Source organism: Eutrigla gurnardus (genome assembly GCF_963514095.1).
Source record: "Eutrigla gurnardus genome assembly, chromosome: 14".
In the NCBI taxonomy this organism is placed as follows: Eukaryota; Metazoa; Chordata; class Actinopteri; order Perciformes; family Triglidae; genus Eutrigla; species Eutrigla gurnardus.
Window position 1 is genome coordinate 11119535 of NC_139937.1, and position 12571 is coordinate 11132105.

The 12571-nt window shown below is 39.3% G+C and overlaps 1 protein-coding gene across 1 annotated transcript; it reads right to left on the bottom strand.

Moving 5' to 3' along the window:
• Window positions 1–633: 633 nt before the first annotated feature.
• LOC311024019 (neural cell adhesion molecule 1-like) lies at window positions 634–9393 on the bottom strand. The gene is made up of 14 exons (XM_084026202.1): window positions 9149–9393; window positions 8431–8499; window positions 8139–8333; window positions 7844–7981; window positions 7528–7671; window positions 7251–7362; window positions 6909–7063; window positions 6600–6733; window positions 6307–6442; window positions 6036–6203; window positions 5756–5875; window positions 5179–5306; window positions 4925–5093; window positions 634–1472 (listed from the first exon to the last, which is right to left on the bottom strand). Exons 1-14 carry the CDS (start codon window positions 9210–9212, stop codon window positions 1423–1425), a joined length of 1782 nt encoding a protein of 593 aa, XP_083882328.1. The 5' UTR covers window positions 9213–9393; the 3' UTR covers window positions 634–1422.
• Between the last annotated feature and the right edge of the window lie 3178 nt (window positions 9394–12571).

Consider the following 12571-nt stretch of genomic DNA (forward strand, 5'->3'; position numbering starts at 1 on the left):
CACATAGAGCCGCAGCAGTGGGGCACATAGAACCGCAGCACTGAGGCACATAGAACCGCAGCAGTGGGGCACATAGAGCTGCAGAACTGAGGCACATAGAACCGCAGCACGAGGGCACATAGAACCGCAGCACTGAGGCACATACTGTAGAATCGCAGCACTAGGGCACATAGAACCTCAACACTGGGACACATAGAACAGCAGCACTGGGGCACATAAAACCGCTGCTCTGGGGCACATAGAGCCGGCATACTGGAGCACATAGAGCCGCTGCACAGGGGCACATAGAGCCGCTGCACTACAGCTATTGACCCATGCTCTCTGAGTAAAGGTAGACTACATGTTCCAGAATGTAAAAATATACTCCATTACAGTAGCAAAAAGTATTTAATGTCTCAAATTTAAGGTGTGCATGAAAATGGTCCCTTTGTGAAATCCCAATCTGGAGGATAAATTCAGTCTTTTTAAAAAGGAGCTTAATCTCCTGAATTGATCGTAATTCTAATTTTCATACTTTGAGGAGCCATGAAAGACCAACACATTCTCCTTTTTGCGTGTTCTGTTTGTGATGGAGGTTCTGGTGAGCACAAAAGACATAAAGCTATTGTTCAGTCCATGTTTTTTTTTTATCAAACACAAAGATAACAACATGTGTATGTACAGTCATGTACAGTGTTCAACACAACATTACATCAATATGAAAACACTTGATTAAGATGGTCAGCTAATTTACATACATGACATACTTATGCCAAAGTGTCTCCTAATCAAAAAAGCTGCAACTTGATATTTAACTTGAAACAAACATATTTGATAACTATAAACATAAAATAACTTGCAGCATTAGTGAGCTTTGTAGGGTATGTGTATGATTTACATGTGGCTTATTATTACAGGTACTTTAAGAAGGTTCTCATAGTAAAAGTTGAATTTAATTACAGGCAGTGTTGGGAAGATTACTTTGGAAATGTAGTTGGTTACAATTACAAGTTACCCTGTTGAAAATGTAATAGTTGTGTAACTATTTCAATTACTTTCTCAAAGTAATTGAAAGTAATTTGATTACATTTTGATTACTTTTCTTAATTTTGAATGAAATCTCTCAACTGTTAACCATTTTCACATTTTAAGACCTATAGTGTGATAAACCTTTCAGCAGTACTTAAGACTATATAAAAACAACATAATAAAAGACTCAACCAGACTGAACTTCTGTAACTTTTTTGTTTGTTTGTTAGAACAGCTGGATACAGTACACTTACTGCAACGTTCTTCATCATCTTAATGCACTGAACATCATCAATAACAAAATCAAACACCAGTTTGTTGACACATTCCTGTGACACATTGAAACCTGCTGCCAGCCTGGCTTGTTTTAAAGCAGGTTGAGATGAAGGGATTGGTGACTCATCTTCCCTCTCATCAGACGGTTTGGATGGTTCTTGCACCAACAGGACCCTTGGATGTTTCCTCTGAAAAAAGTTTTCCAGTGTTCCATAAAATAGACCAAAATTATAAAGATGAAACTGTTCAAAAGTTGTTCTTTTATATGTTCAAAGGTTTAACCATATATTATGAGTCTGACCTTAGGCCTGTACTGCGAAGGAGGCTCACTTCCTCACTAAATGGAGCGACAACAGGCTGATTTCAGGCTAGAGGAGCAGGTTGTTTTAATGGGGCGAGTATGAGCGATACAAAAAAGCCTGATCACAGCCTGAAGCAACAGTGTTGCTGCAAATATGACAAGAGGAGGCTAATTTTAATTTCTGACAGCTCTACATTGAGCTGCTTTTAAATATGAAACTTTAGAGCAACAACAACTGTTGTTTTAAACTGTGTTTTATATTGTTTTCATATATTTCACTGATCGCAATTATAAAATGCCAGTGTGTGTTTTATTGAAAGCGAGGCTGGCTGTGCGTATGAAATTTTTTTTTTGCGTCCCGGTTTTTTAGGTGTTGTAGCTACAAGCAAATCTCATGTTGTCTCTGTACAAAGACCTTTTTAAATGTGAGAAAACAGAGTAGACCTACTCAAGATTTGCGTTTGGGCAACACATAACAGGCGAAACAATTAATTTATTCATGGCCACATTAAGTTAAATTATCTGTCCTGCTGCGAGCGCACAACTTCTTTCAGTGGTGACTGACAGTCTATAAAAGTAAATACGCTATATAACCTAATAAATGACCTCCTGACGCGAGTAGGATCAACAGCTGAGCAGTGTATCCCCTCAGCTGAACATCTGTAGTCGGAGACGCTCAGAGAGAAAGTAAACAGCAGTGGATCACCGCGATCTCTCCCTCCGTACAAATGCTCCGTTCTGATCCAGCTCCACTGGACTTTCGAAGTAAAGGTGACGCCAGCTGTAAATGAGTTAAATAGTGAAACAGCAGCGCTTTTATAGTTTTTTTAGGGAAAAAACGATTTGATAAATCTGAGCTTTTGTGGCGATTTTTCAAATGTAACTTAAGTTGTAATCATTGAAATTTCCAAAAGCAACTGTAATTTAACTACATATTTTCTCCCAGTAATGTAACGGATTACAATTACGTAAATTTTGTAATTAAATTACGTAACGTCGTTACATGTAATTCGTTACTCCCCAACACTGATTACAGGACAGTATTGTGGACAGTATTAGTTGCAGACATTTTTTGATTGATTGATTGATTGAAATTTTAACATGTAAAAAAAAAAAAAAAAAAAAAAAAAATTGTTACAGAAATAACAGAAATAGAAATAGAAAGCATAATTATATACATGAATGACAAACAATTGCTTAAAAGAAAAGCATGTTCGAAAAGGAGTGGGAAGAAGTTTGCACTTATCTAATCCCACCCCTTCTCCATCCCTCATTTTAGTTAAGCTTCCTTATTCATAATAATTATTAATAACATTTTCATGTATTATTACTTATTATATATATATATATATAGCCTATATTCTTGATGTATCCAAATATAATATAATATATATACTTTATGTAAAATAAAAATGTATTACTTATATGTTCATATCAAATATATACTATAATAACTGTAGTATAATAAATATAATATAGTATAGTATATATAATAACTGTAATACTTTCCTAAAAAAATAAATACAAAACACGGATACAAAATTAATAAATAACAAACTAATAAATAAACAATTAACACCCAATGATCATCAAACACCCTCATCCCTGTACCTTTCGAGAATCATTTCCTTGAACCTCTTTTTAAATAATTTTATGTTTGGACATTGCTTGAGCTCTTCTTTCAAACTATTCCATAGTTTTACCCCACAGACAGAAATACAAAAACTTTTTCTGGATGTACGCACCTTTCGCAATTTAAATTTAAACAGTCCCCGTAAGAAATAACTCCCTTCTCTTTGGGTGAACATTCCTTGAATATTTGCTGGTAGTTTGTTATTTTTTGCTTTGAACATTAATTGTGCTGTTTGAAATTCAACCAGATCTGTCAATTTGAGTATTTCTGACTGTATGAATAATGAGTTTGTATGATCCCTATAACCAGCATTGAAAATGGTCCGTATAGCTCTTTTCTGCAAAATAAACAGTGAAAGTAATGTACTCTTGTAATTATTGCCCCAAACCTCTACACAGTAACTTAAATAAGGTGAAACCAGTGAACAATAGAGAATGTGTAGTGATTTAAGATCCAGAACCTGTTTGGCTTTATATAATACTGCAATGCTTCTGGACACCTTGGAGTGTATATGTTTTATGTGCAATTTCCAGTTTAGTTTTTCATCAATTGTTACCCCGAGGAATTTTATTTGACTAACTCTTTCAATGTCTACCCCATCAATCCGTATCTTTATTTGTTCATTTATTCTGCAGTTTCCAAATAACATTAATTTTGTTTTGCATAAGTTTAAAGATAATTTATTAATATTGAACCATAATTTTAATTTGCTCATTTCTAAATTGATCACCTCTACTAATTGATATAAATCATCACCAGAAAAAAATATGTTTGTATCGTCAGCAAACAAAACAAGCTTCAACACTTTTGATACATTACATAAGTCATTTATGTAAAGAATGAAAAATGTTGGGCCTAGCACTGACCCCTGGGGAACACCACAAGCAATGTCCAAACACATAGAGGAACAATCACCAAGAGTCACAAATTGTTGCCTGTCACTCAAGTAACTCCTCACCCAGTTCCCCACTATACCCCTGATGCCATAACGTTCCAGTTTTATTATTAATATATCATGATTTATTGTGTCAAAGGCTTTTTTTAGATCTATGAATATCCCTACTGATTGTTGATTTTGGTCTATAGAATTTGTTATTTCTTCAACTGAGTCTAGTAAAGCCATTGATGTAGATCTATTTGCTCTGAATCCGTATTGATTTTCACATTTAGAAAGTTCTTCCACAAAAAGGTGCTTAAGAGGAAAGCTGGTAACACAGTCAAATATGGCTTCAAGTTCAAAGCCTCTCAGGATATATAATAATGAAAATATATCTTGTAAGGTTTAAGAACAATAAATATTAGAACATGTAAATTAGATAAAGGTTATATTGGTTAGTTTAAACTAAAATTAACTTTAAATGGTTCACAATATTATTCAGTATCAGGGTACAGTGTTATTTGAAATTTAAAAAAATATTTTTAGTCTTACATAACCATCAGAAGAGCAGCAACAATGCATTTCAATAAACAGTTAATAACAATAAAAGGATGTATTAAAAAACTTTTATTTTTTCAGCTACACCATTGACAGGAAAATACTTCCAATGCATTAGCAAGGATATCCATAATATGATTAACAAAGAGTGAACAAAAAAGACCAAGTGCCTAGATTAATTTATAACACCAATAATTTTACCCTGTAAAACACAGACATCATGATAACCCTGTAAAATAAGATGTGATGTTGGGAGCAGGAGGTCACATACCAGGCTGTCCTCCGATGGTGAAGTTGAACATGGCAGGGATGGAGGACCCATTAGCGTTGACAGCCGCGACTTCCAGTTGATAGTTTGAGCTATAGGACAGGTCTTGAAGGGAGACAGAGTTTGCATCGGATGACAGCTGCATCTCTTTCCAATCAGCCTCCTGTTTATCCTGAGAGAGCATGGGAGAGAGATGAAGGTAAGGACACAAAAGGAGAGGAACTCATTACAAAAGGCAGACTCACACCGTTGCTTACCTGCCCGTATCGTACGTTGAAGTGCAGCAGAGGAGTTCCACCATCATCAGTCTGTTTAATAGGGACAGAGACAGAGTTACCCTCTACCTTCATCTCATCGCACGACAACACTGGACTGTCTGGTTCACCTGCAGACAGGAAGCAGGGAGAAAAGAAATAACCGATTACCTTCCATGACAGATATACATACAGACTGGCTGAGCATGTCAGTTATTTTTTCATTGTTTATTAGATCAAGTTGGGTACTTTACCCCCTGAGGACGGATGACAGTGGATTACATCAGCAGCAGGAATGAACATCAGGCGGCAGATGATCGTGTCGTGGAAAAGTTTTGATGATGGTTACATGAAAGATAAATAAGAACAATAAGTGATGGCAGAGGAGAAATACATATTTACACTAGCATGCATACATACTTGCACTTACACATAATATACTGTGTGCATCAATAAATGAGCATCACTTCTACTTTTATGTATTGCTCCACAATGCTTAATGCTCCACGCGTAGATGTATGGATTTGGCGTGTGTTGACAGAGTATTGCTGCTGATATGTCGTTTGTGTTCAGCACTTACGTATTCCTTGGGTGCGGACGTCACTTGTGTCTGAGAACTGTCCAAATCCTACAGCATTCATGGCAGCCAAGCGTACTGTGTACGAGGTGTACGGCTTGAGGGAGGTGATAGCAAGGGGATCTACAAAAGCAGGCACAGAGAGACACCACATTGTTATGTGCATAATTAAATGTCAATTTATAGTCTAAGCTTTTTAAAGTTTAAATGATTCAGTGAGTGATTTTCTCCTGAGAGTTGTGACACACAGCTGCACAGTTTCTGTGAAGAGTAGATGTTTTACCTGAAGCTGGGACTGTGAGCTCACTCCACTGTTCTGCTGCACTTTGCCTCCACTGCAGGAAGAAACCTGTGATTGGTGTTCCTCCATTGATGGGCAGGGTTTTGATGGAGAAGAGGACTGAGGTTGGTCCAGGGGAGACGGACAGGTAGAGAGGCTGGCCGGGCTGAGCTGCGTATGAGGAATCATTGTAAGAGGCATGATTATAAGTAAAGTGTTAATCCACTTTTCTTTCCCTTTTGTCTTAAAGACAAAGACAGACAAAAACTCTTACTGTGTATTGCAACGTCTCTTGATGCATTTCCAGAGGTGCTGACAGCCATACAGGAATACAGCCCACCATCAGAGGGCGCCATCTCATCAATCACCAACATACCATCGACAACATGGACATGACCAGAGCTGGAGTCCTGACAGAGGGAGGCACAAATCCAAACATCCAATCACATGTTGGACCGAACATGTCTGTGAATGCTCACATGTTATGTTGTTGGAGTAGTTAAATAGCGTTAAATGTCAACAAGCAGCAACAGCACCATGTAGTTGGGATATGCAGCAGACCCTTACCACTGTGCGTCCATTGTGTTTGTTGAGCCAGTGTAGCTGAGGCGGAGGATGGCCAGAGACGTTACAGGACACGGACACACGCTCGCCCACGGATACACTCTGCTGCTCTGCTGACACAAACACCTCCGGGGCCTCTGAAATGAAACACTTCGAGAGTCATTATATGCAACGGGAAGTGAACGCATCACCATGGAGCAGGTTCACGTTGAGTGATTCATTTGTTTGTTTTCATGGCATGTCGGTGTTTGTTAGTTGTGTCTCAGTGATCTAATGGAGCTATCAGAGAGTTGCAAAAAGAAAAGAACTGACCATAAACATGAAGCATAAGGGTAGCAGTGCTCTCGCCTATCTTGTTGGTGGAGGTACAGATGTACTCTCCATAGTCGACCCTGGCAACAGACCTTATGGTGAACTGGCTGCGGTCTGAGTTAAAGTGATGACGTGAAGGGTCAAACGTCTCGGGCCTGGGAGGAGGACAGAGCAAAATACTCACTGAGTAATGCTGAAGAGATTGGTTAAGCATTTGTATTTGAAAGGCCATGTAGGTATTTGCAGGCACAACTTAATGGGATATAGGACATTTCACGTTTTACCGCACATTAATGCATAATGTGCCTCTCTGAACAAAATACTACACATGATGTTACCCACTCTCCACTCTTGGGTTTTGGTAGACCGTCCACCACACACAGCAGGGATACGTTGGTTTCTGGTCCGTCCATCAGTTTTTTTACCTTTTCTCTCAGACGCACGGAAGGAGGAGCTGTGGGATGGAATCGTACTTTAATCAAAATAATGCTTTATTTACAGATTTATGATGGCTTCATTATCCCTCAAAGCAAAATACTATTTTTTTAACCACATATATTATTCATTATGTTCTAAACCCCTGACCACTGTTTAATCTTGATGAGGAAGCAACACCAACCGTTGACGACAACAGAGACGGAGAGTTGCTGATAGATGGACCTTCCTCTGATCTGGGCCTGACAAATGTATGTCCCAGCGTCCTCTCTCTTCACTTTCTCAATGAGGACTGTGTTATCAGGCCGCTGATGCACACGCATTCCTGCTGAAGTTAGAAATGTAGGGAACGACCGTGTGAGATAGAGTGATGAAAAATAGTTATGTTTCTGCATGAAGAACCACTATCCACTCTTGTTACACAGACATATTCTGTTTTCAGTGTAATTTTACCACTCTACATATTCAGAGTAAGTCCATGCCCAGGGTGCTGGTCATACCATTAGAAGGGATCTCTTCTTTGTCCCTCATCCAGCGAACATCCACCGCTGGCTGGCCAGTCACCATGCATGGCAGCACCCCATCTGTGCCCTCCAGAAACTCATGGTAGGTGTTGGTGCTTCCAAATGATGGACCCTCTGACAAAATAGGGAAAAGATTAGGGTGCTTATTTTCTATGCAATGAATGATTAAAATGGGGTTTGGTTCATTAAGTCCTCATATGTTTACCAATGTATATACCTAAATAAAGGATCTGTTACAATAGACAGGTAACAACTGCCAATTGTTACGTACCATAAACATACAGCTGTGTGGAAGCATCATCGCTGTATCCGCTATCAAATTCACACTGGCAAGTATACCTGCCCGCATCCTGCATCTTAGCCTCCTTAATGACCAATTTGGAGGACGTCTCATCTACAGGTATTACGCTGTCTTGATCAACATCTTCTCCATCCTTCTGCCACGTTATTTCTCCCTCTTCCCCAGCTAGGACAGGAGAAGAGACGGAAAGGAGGAAGAGGATTCAATATATACTTTAAAATGCTGGACGAGGTTCAAACTGGAAAAAGGAGTAATGACTCACCTTTACAGAATAATAGGATCAATTCTCCAACCTGAACATCTGACTTAGCGATTATCATCATCTTTGCATCTAGATGAGGAGAAGAGTTTTGGTTTTCTTGTTTTCCTGTTTCTTTCCCCTAATACCATTTTGATTTAACGTCAACACCATTGATTCTTTTTTGATAACTTAACTCATTTTGGCAAAAAAAGAAAAATGCAAATATCAGAATTATAGAACAGTGATTATTACCGTGTGACAGTTTTAAACATAAAAAATGGACTGATATAAAGTATCCAACACTTGTGAGGTGTGAACCGATGTGGTTTGAGGCACCTGACAACAACATCATCTAGAGTGACGGCATAACCGAAAACTCAAATCTAAACTTGCTTGGTAATAATGTTCTGAGGCTACTTTTTGTATAGCAAACAAAAAAATGAATCAACCTTTTTAGCTGCAAAAAGATGTCAACTGTTTATATGACTTTTAATCTTTTTCTAACTGTTTTAATCCAATTGATGTTCCTTGTTTATACAGACTTCAAACTTTAGATTTGGGACAAAAACAATCAGATATTGGTTATTTCCTGAATGATTTCCTGCTTACACTTTAAATTACTAACATAAACTTACTTAGTCTTCATATTCAGCCATGCATTGCGTACCAAAACATATTATTACAATACCGTCTTTCTTGCTTAATCTTAATAATCAGATTATTACTCAACAGGTCTTACCTGTTTTGTGCAGCAGCAGCAGCAGCACAGCCATCTTTAGGATGAGAGTTGAGTGGTCCGTCATGTTCACCTGGCTTCGGATTGCCAATCCTGTATGACTTCAGATCAAAACTCAAAAGTCTGAATGTTTTGGTTTTAAAGTCAGACAGAATACCCAATACTCAACTTATAATGATTAAATGTTTAAGTAACTGCAAAGCTGCCTCAAATCTCAAGTGTCACACTGACATGCAGACACCTGTTGTTTCCTAACATCCATGTGGTAGGGAGAGGGTCTGTGTCAGAGGTTATATAGGGCCACAAGAGCAGAGGAGAGGAAACAAGAAAGGGGTGGGAGAGAGAGGAGAGAGAGAGAGAGAGAGAGAGAGAGAGAGAGAGAGAGAGAGAGAGAGAGAGAGGGAGGGAGAGAGAGAGAGAGAGAGAGAGAGAGAGAGAGAGAGAGAGAGAGAGAGAGAGAGAGAGAGTTGCTCTGGCATCCTCCTTTAACCCCAAAAGAGTAACTGTTGGTTATTCATGAAGAGAAATAGGAAGTGATGACTGAATGATGTCCATCCAACTCTCAAATGTTGTGACTCAAAAGTGTCCCTACCTATCGTTTGTCTGCCTCTTCTTTAATCTTTAATATATATTTTACATTGTTCTCTCTCTCTCCTTCTCCGTCTCTCTCTCTGTTCTCCCTCTCTTCCCCGAGACCACCGGATGAAAGCGGGGAAAGCAGCCCCCACCCCTCACCCAGGGGAAGAAGAGATGGGGAGAGATATTTTTATCATTCCATCATTTTTCCTCCCTGGTTTGAGAAAAAGGTCACATACTTCTCAGGCACACGCAACAAATGGCACACAGTATGCCAAAATTCACCACGCCGCCACCATTCACATTTCCTGAGAACGCACATCCTTTAGGATGCTGAAATCAACGCACCTCAGTGACACCCATTCTACTGCAAAGAAAACATTTTCTGAACTTTGAAGAATGGCCCATAGTCTACTCGCTGATTGCAGAAGAAACTGCATTTGATGGTGTTGATTGTCTAGTCTACTATTTTTACTCATCTAATCCAAGTGTCACAAGTCAAAGTCACATCAAAGTCAACTTTAAAGCAACATTTTGATTAAAGTCAGCATAAAGCATAAACCAGCATAAAATGGTTCTTTGTTTATTTGTTTATTTATTTATTTTTTGCTGTATTTAACTGTCATAGTAGGTCGTGTTACTGAGCAAGCACACACAATGGGCCTTTTTAACAGCAGAAAACACATCACCTGGTATTTTATATTTTATATATTTTATATGCCGGCTCATGACTTACTGGTACTCTAACAACAGAGTCTCACACACACAGAAAGAGAGAAAGAGAGAGAGAGAGAGAGAGAGAGAGAGAGAGAGAGAGAGAGAGAGAGAGAGAGAGAGAGAGAGAGAGAGAGAGAGAGAGAACATGACGTGAAATACTGGTTAAGCTGCCTACTGCGAGGTAGGACACACAGCCTTGTAAAGCCTTGCAAAGCAGAGCAAAGCAGAGCACAGGTGTGTAATATGTCATCTGTTTCTATTCAAATAGTCAGTTGTAGCCGTCACCGGCAAGCGGGGTCAAAGATGAACAAACAACAGTACAACAAATACCCTTAGTTTTAGGAAAAAAACCTCACAGTTTGGTTTAAGTGACCACGTCTCTAAAGTGAACAAAAACACATACAACCACCAGATGTGAACACAAGAAACAACACATGGTCTCTCTGGGACAAGAACAGCTGTTTCTAAAGTGAAAATAAAATGAAACATTGTGAACACTAAACAACACGTTTCACAGGAGACATGAAGAACCAGTGTTTTTTGGCCCTCTCACCGGCCTTGTGTGGGGTTTTCTGGTCTTGATACTATGTCATCACATCACATTCCCACGCTAAAGGGTGTGTGGGTTTTAGACGCTGAGGGGCATGATAAAGCGTCTGGATTTGACGAGTTGGGAGTGAGGATGTGCTCGATGTAATTATATGAAAATAGTGTCCCAGTAAGTCAAGACAGTGAGCCTGCGTGTACAATACCAGCGCCCCGCAACTGAAACAGCTAAATGGAATTCAGCCATCATTATTTGTATCAACTCTGAACATCAGTTTTAGTCACTGGCCAAAGTTTGATGCTTCAGGCTTCAACATGAATGGGATACATGGGGTCAGCAATCTGACCACCTTCAACTGAAACACCCAAACAGCTTGATGTATGTCATTGGCCTTTCATCTTTGTGGTGGTGTTGGGGCCCACTGCCAGTCAAGTTTTGCTCCTCTGGGTCCCATCACTTCTATTGGCCAACAGCCAGCCTGCCCCTCCCACCTCCCCCTTGATAGCCTATCAGTCTCTCCACAAATCCTTAAGAGCATCATTCTGACCTGCTCCATCATAGTCTTCATGTCTATCTTTTCTATGCAAAATTATGTTATTGTTCAAGTGTTTTGGTCAACTGATATATCATTCTTGAAATAAGCGTTTACATGGAACCAGTATAGACAGAAGACCTCGTCTACGCCCATGACAGGGAAAGCTTGGGAGCAGCAGTTACTGGTATCTGTTTAGTAACGTTGTGCATTCCTGTTTTTTGACAGCAATTATGGAACATCTAGGGTCATGTCCTCAAAATACATGACTATGCAAAACTTTGACCTAAGGACAATAAAGAGGAAGACCTCGTCTACGCCCACAACACGGGGAAAGCTTGGAAGCAGCAGTTACCGGTATCTGTTTAGTGCCGTTGTGCACTCCTGTTTTTTGACAGCAATTATGGAACATCTAGGGTCATGTCCTCAAAATACATGACTATGCAAAACTTTGACCTAAGGACAATAAAGAGGAAGACCTCATCTACGCCCACAACACGGGGAAAGCTTGGAAGCAGCAGTAACCGGTATCTGTTTAGTGACGTTGTGCATTCCTGTTTTTTGACAGCAATAGGGTCATGTCCTCAAAAAACGTGACCACACAAAACTTTGACTTAAAGACAATAAAGATGCTTCTGTTGCAGTTAAGTCTGTGAACGTGAGTGAAGCTTGAGCTGTTTTGGTGTGGAGAGCTGCATCAGTTGTAATGCACGTCTATCTGTACAGTGACGCGTAAACACAAAACGTGCAGGTAGCCTGTTAAAGGTGAATTAACCCATATTCTTTAACAAGGCTTTAAATGGCTATCCCAGACCTAACCTTAATAATAAAAACACTGTTTGTTCAGTGTTTAAAATATTCCTCATCGGTACAAAGAGGAGTGGTGGCATTGCTGTACTGTGATGGAGTCAAATAGTACAGCAGTTTTGGCCATAGCACCTACAAATAACAAAATGTACAAAATATTCATCCGTCTAGCACAAAATGTAAAACAACTTAATTTAACCTCAACTAATTTGTCATGAGGCTAAAGCTTGATAAACATGCAACGGCA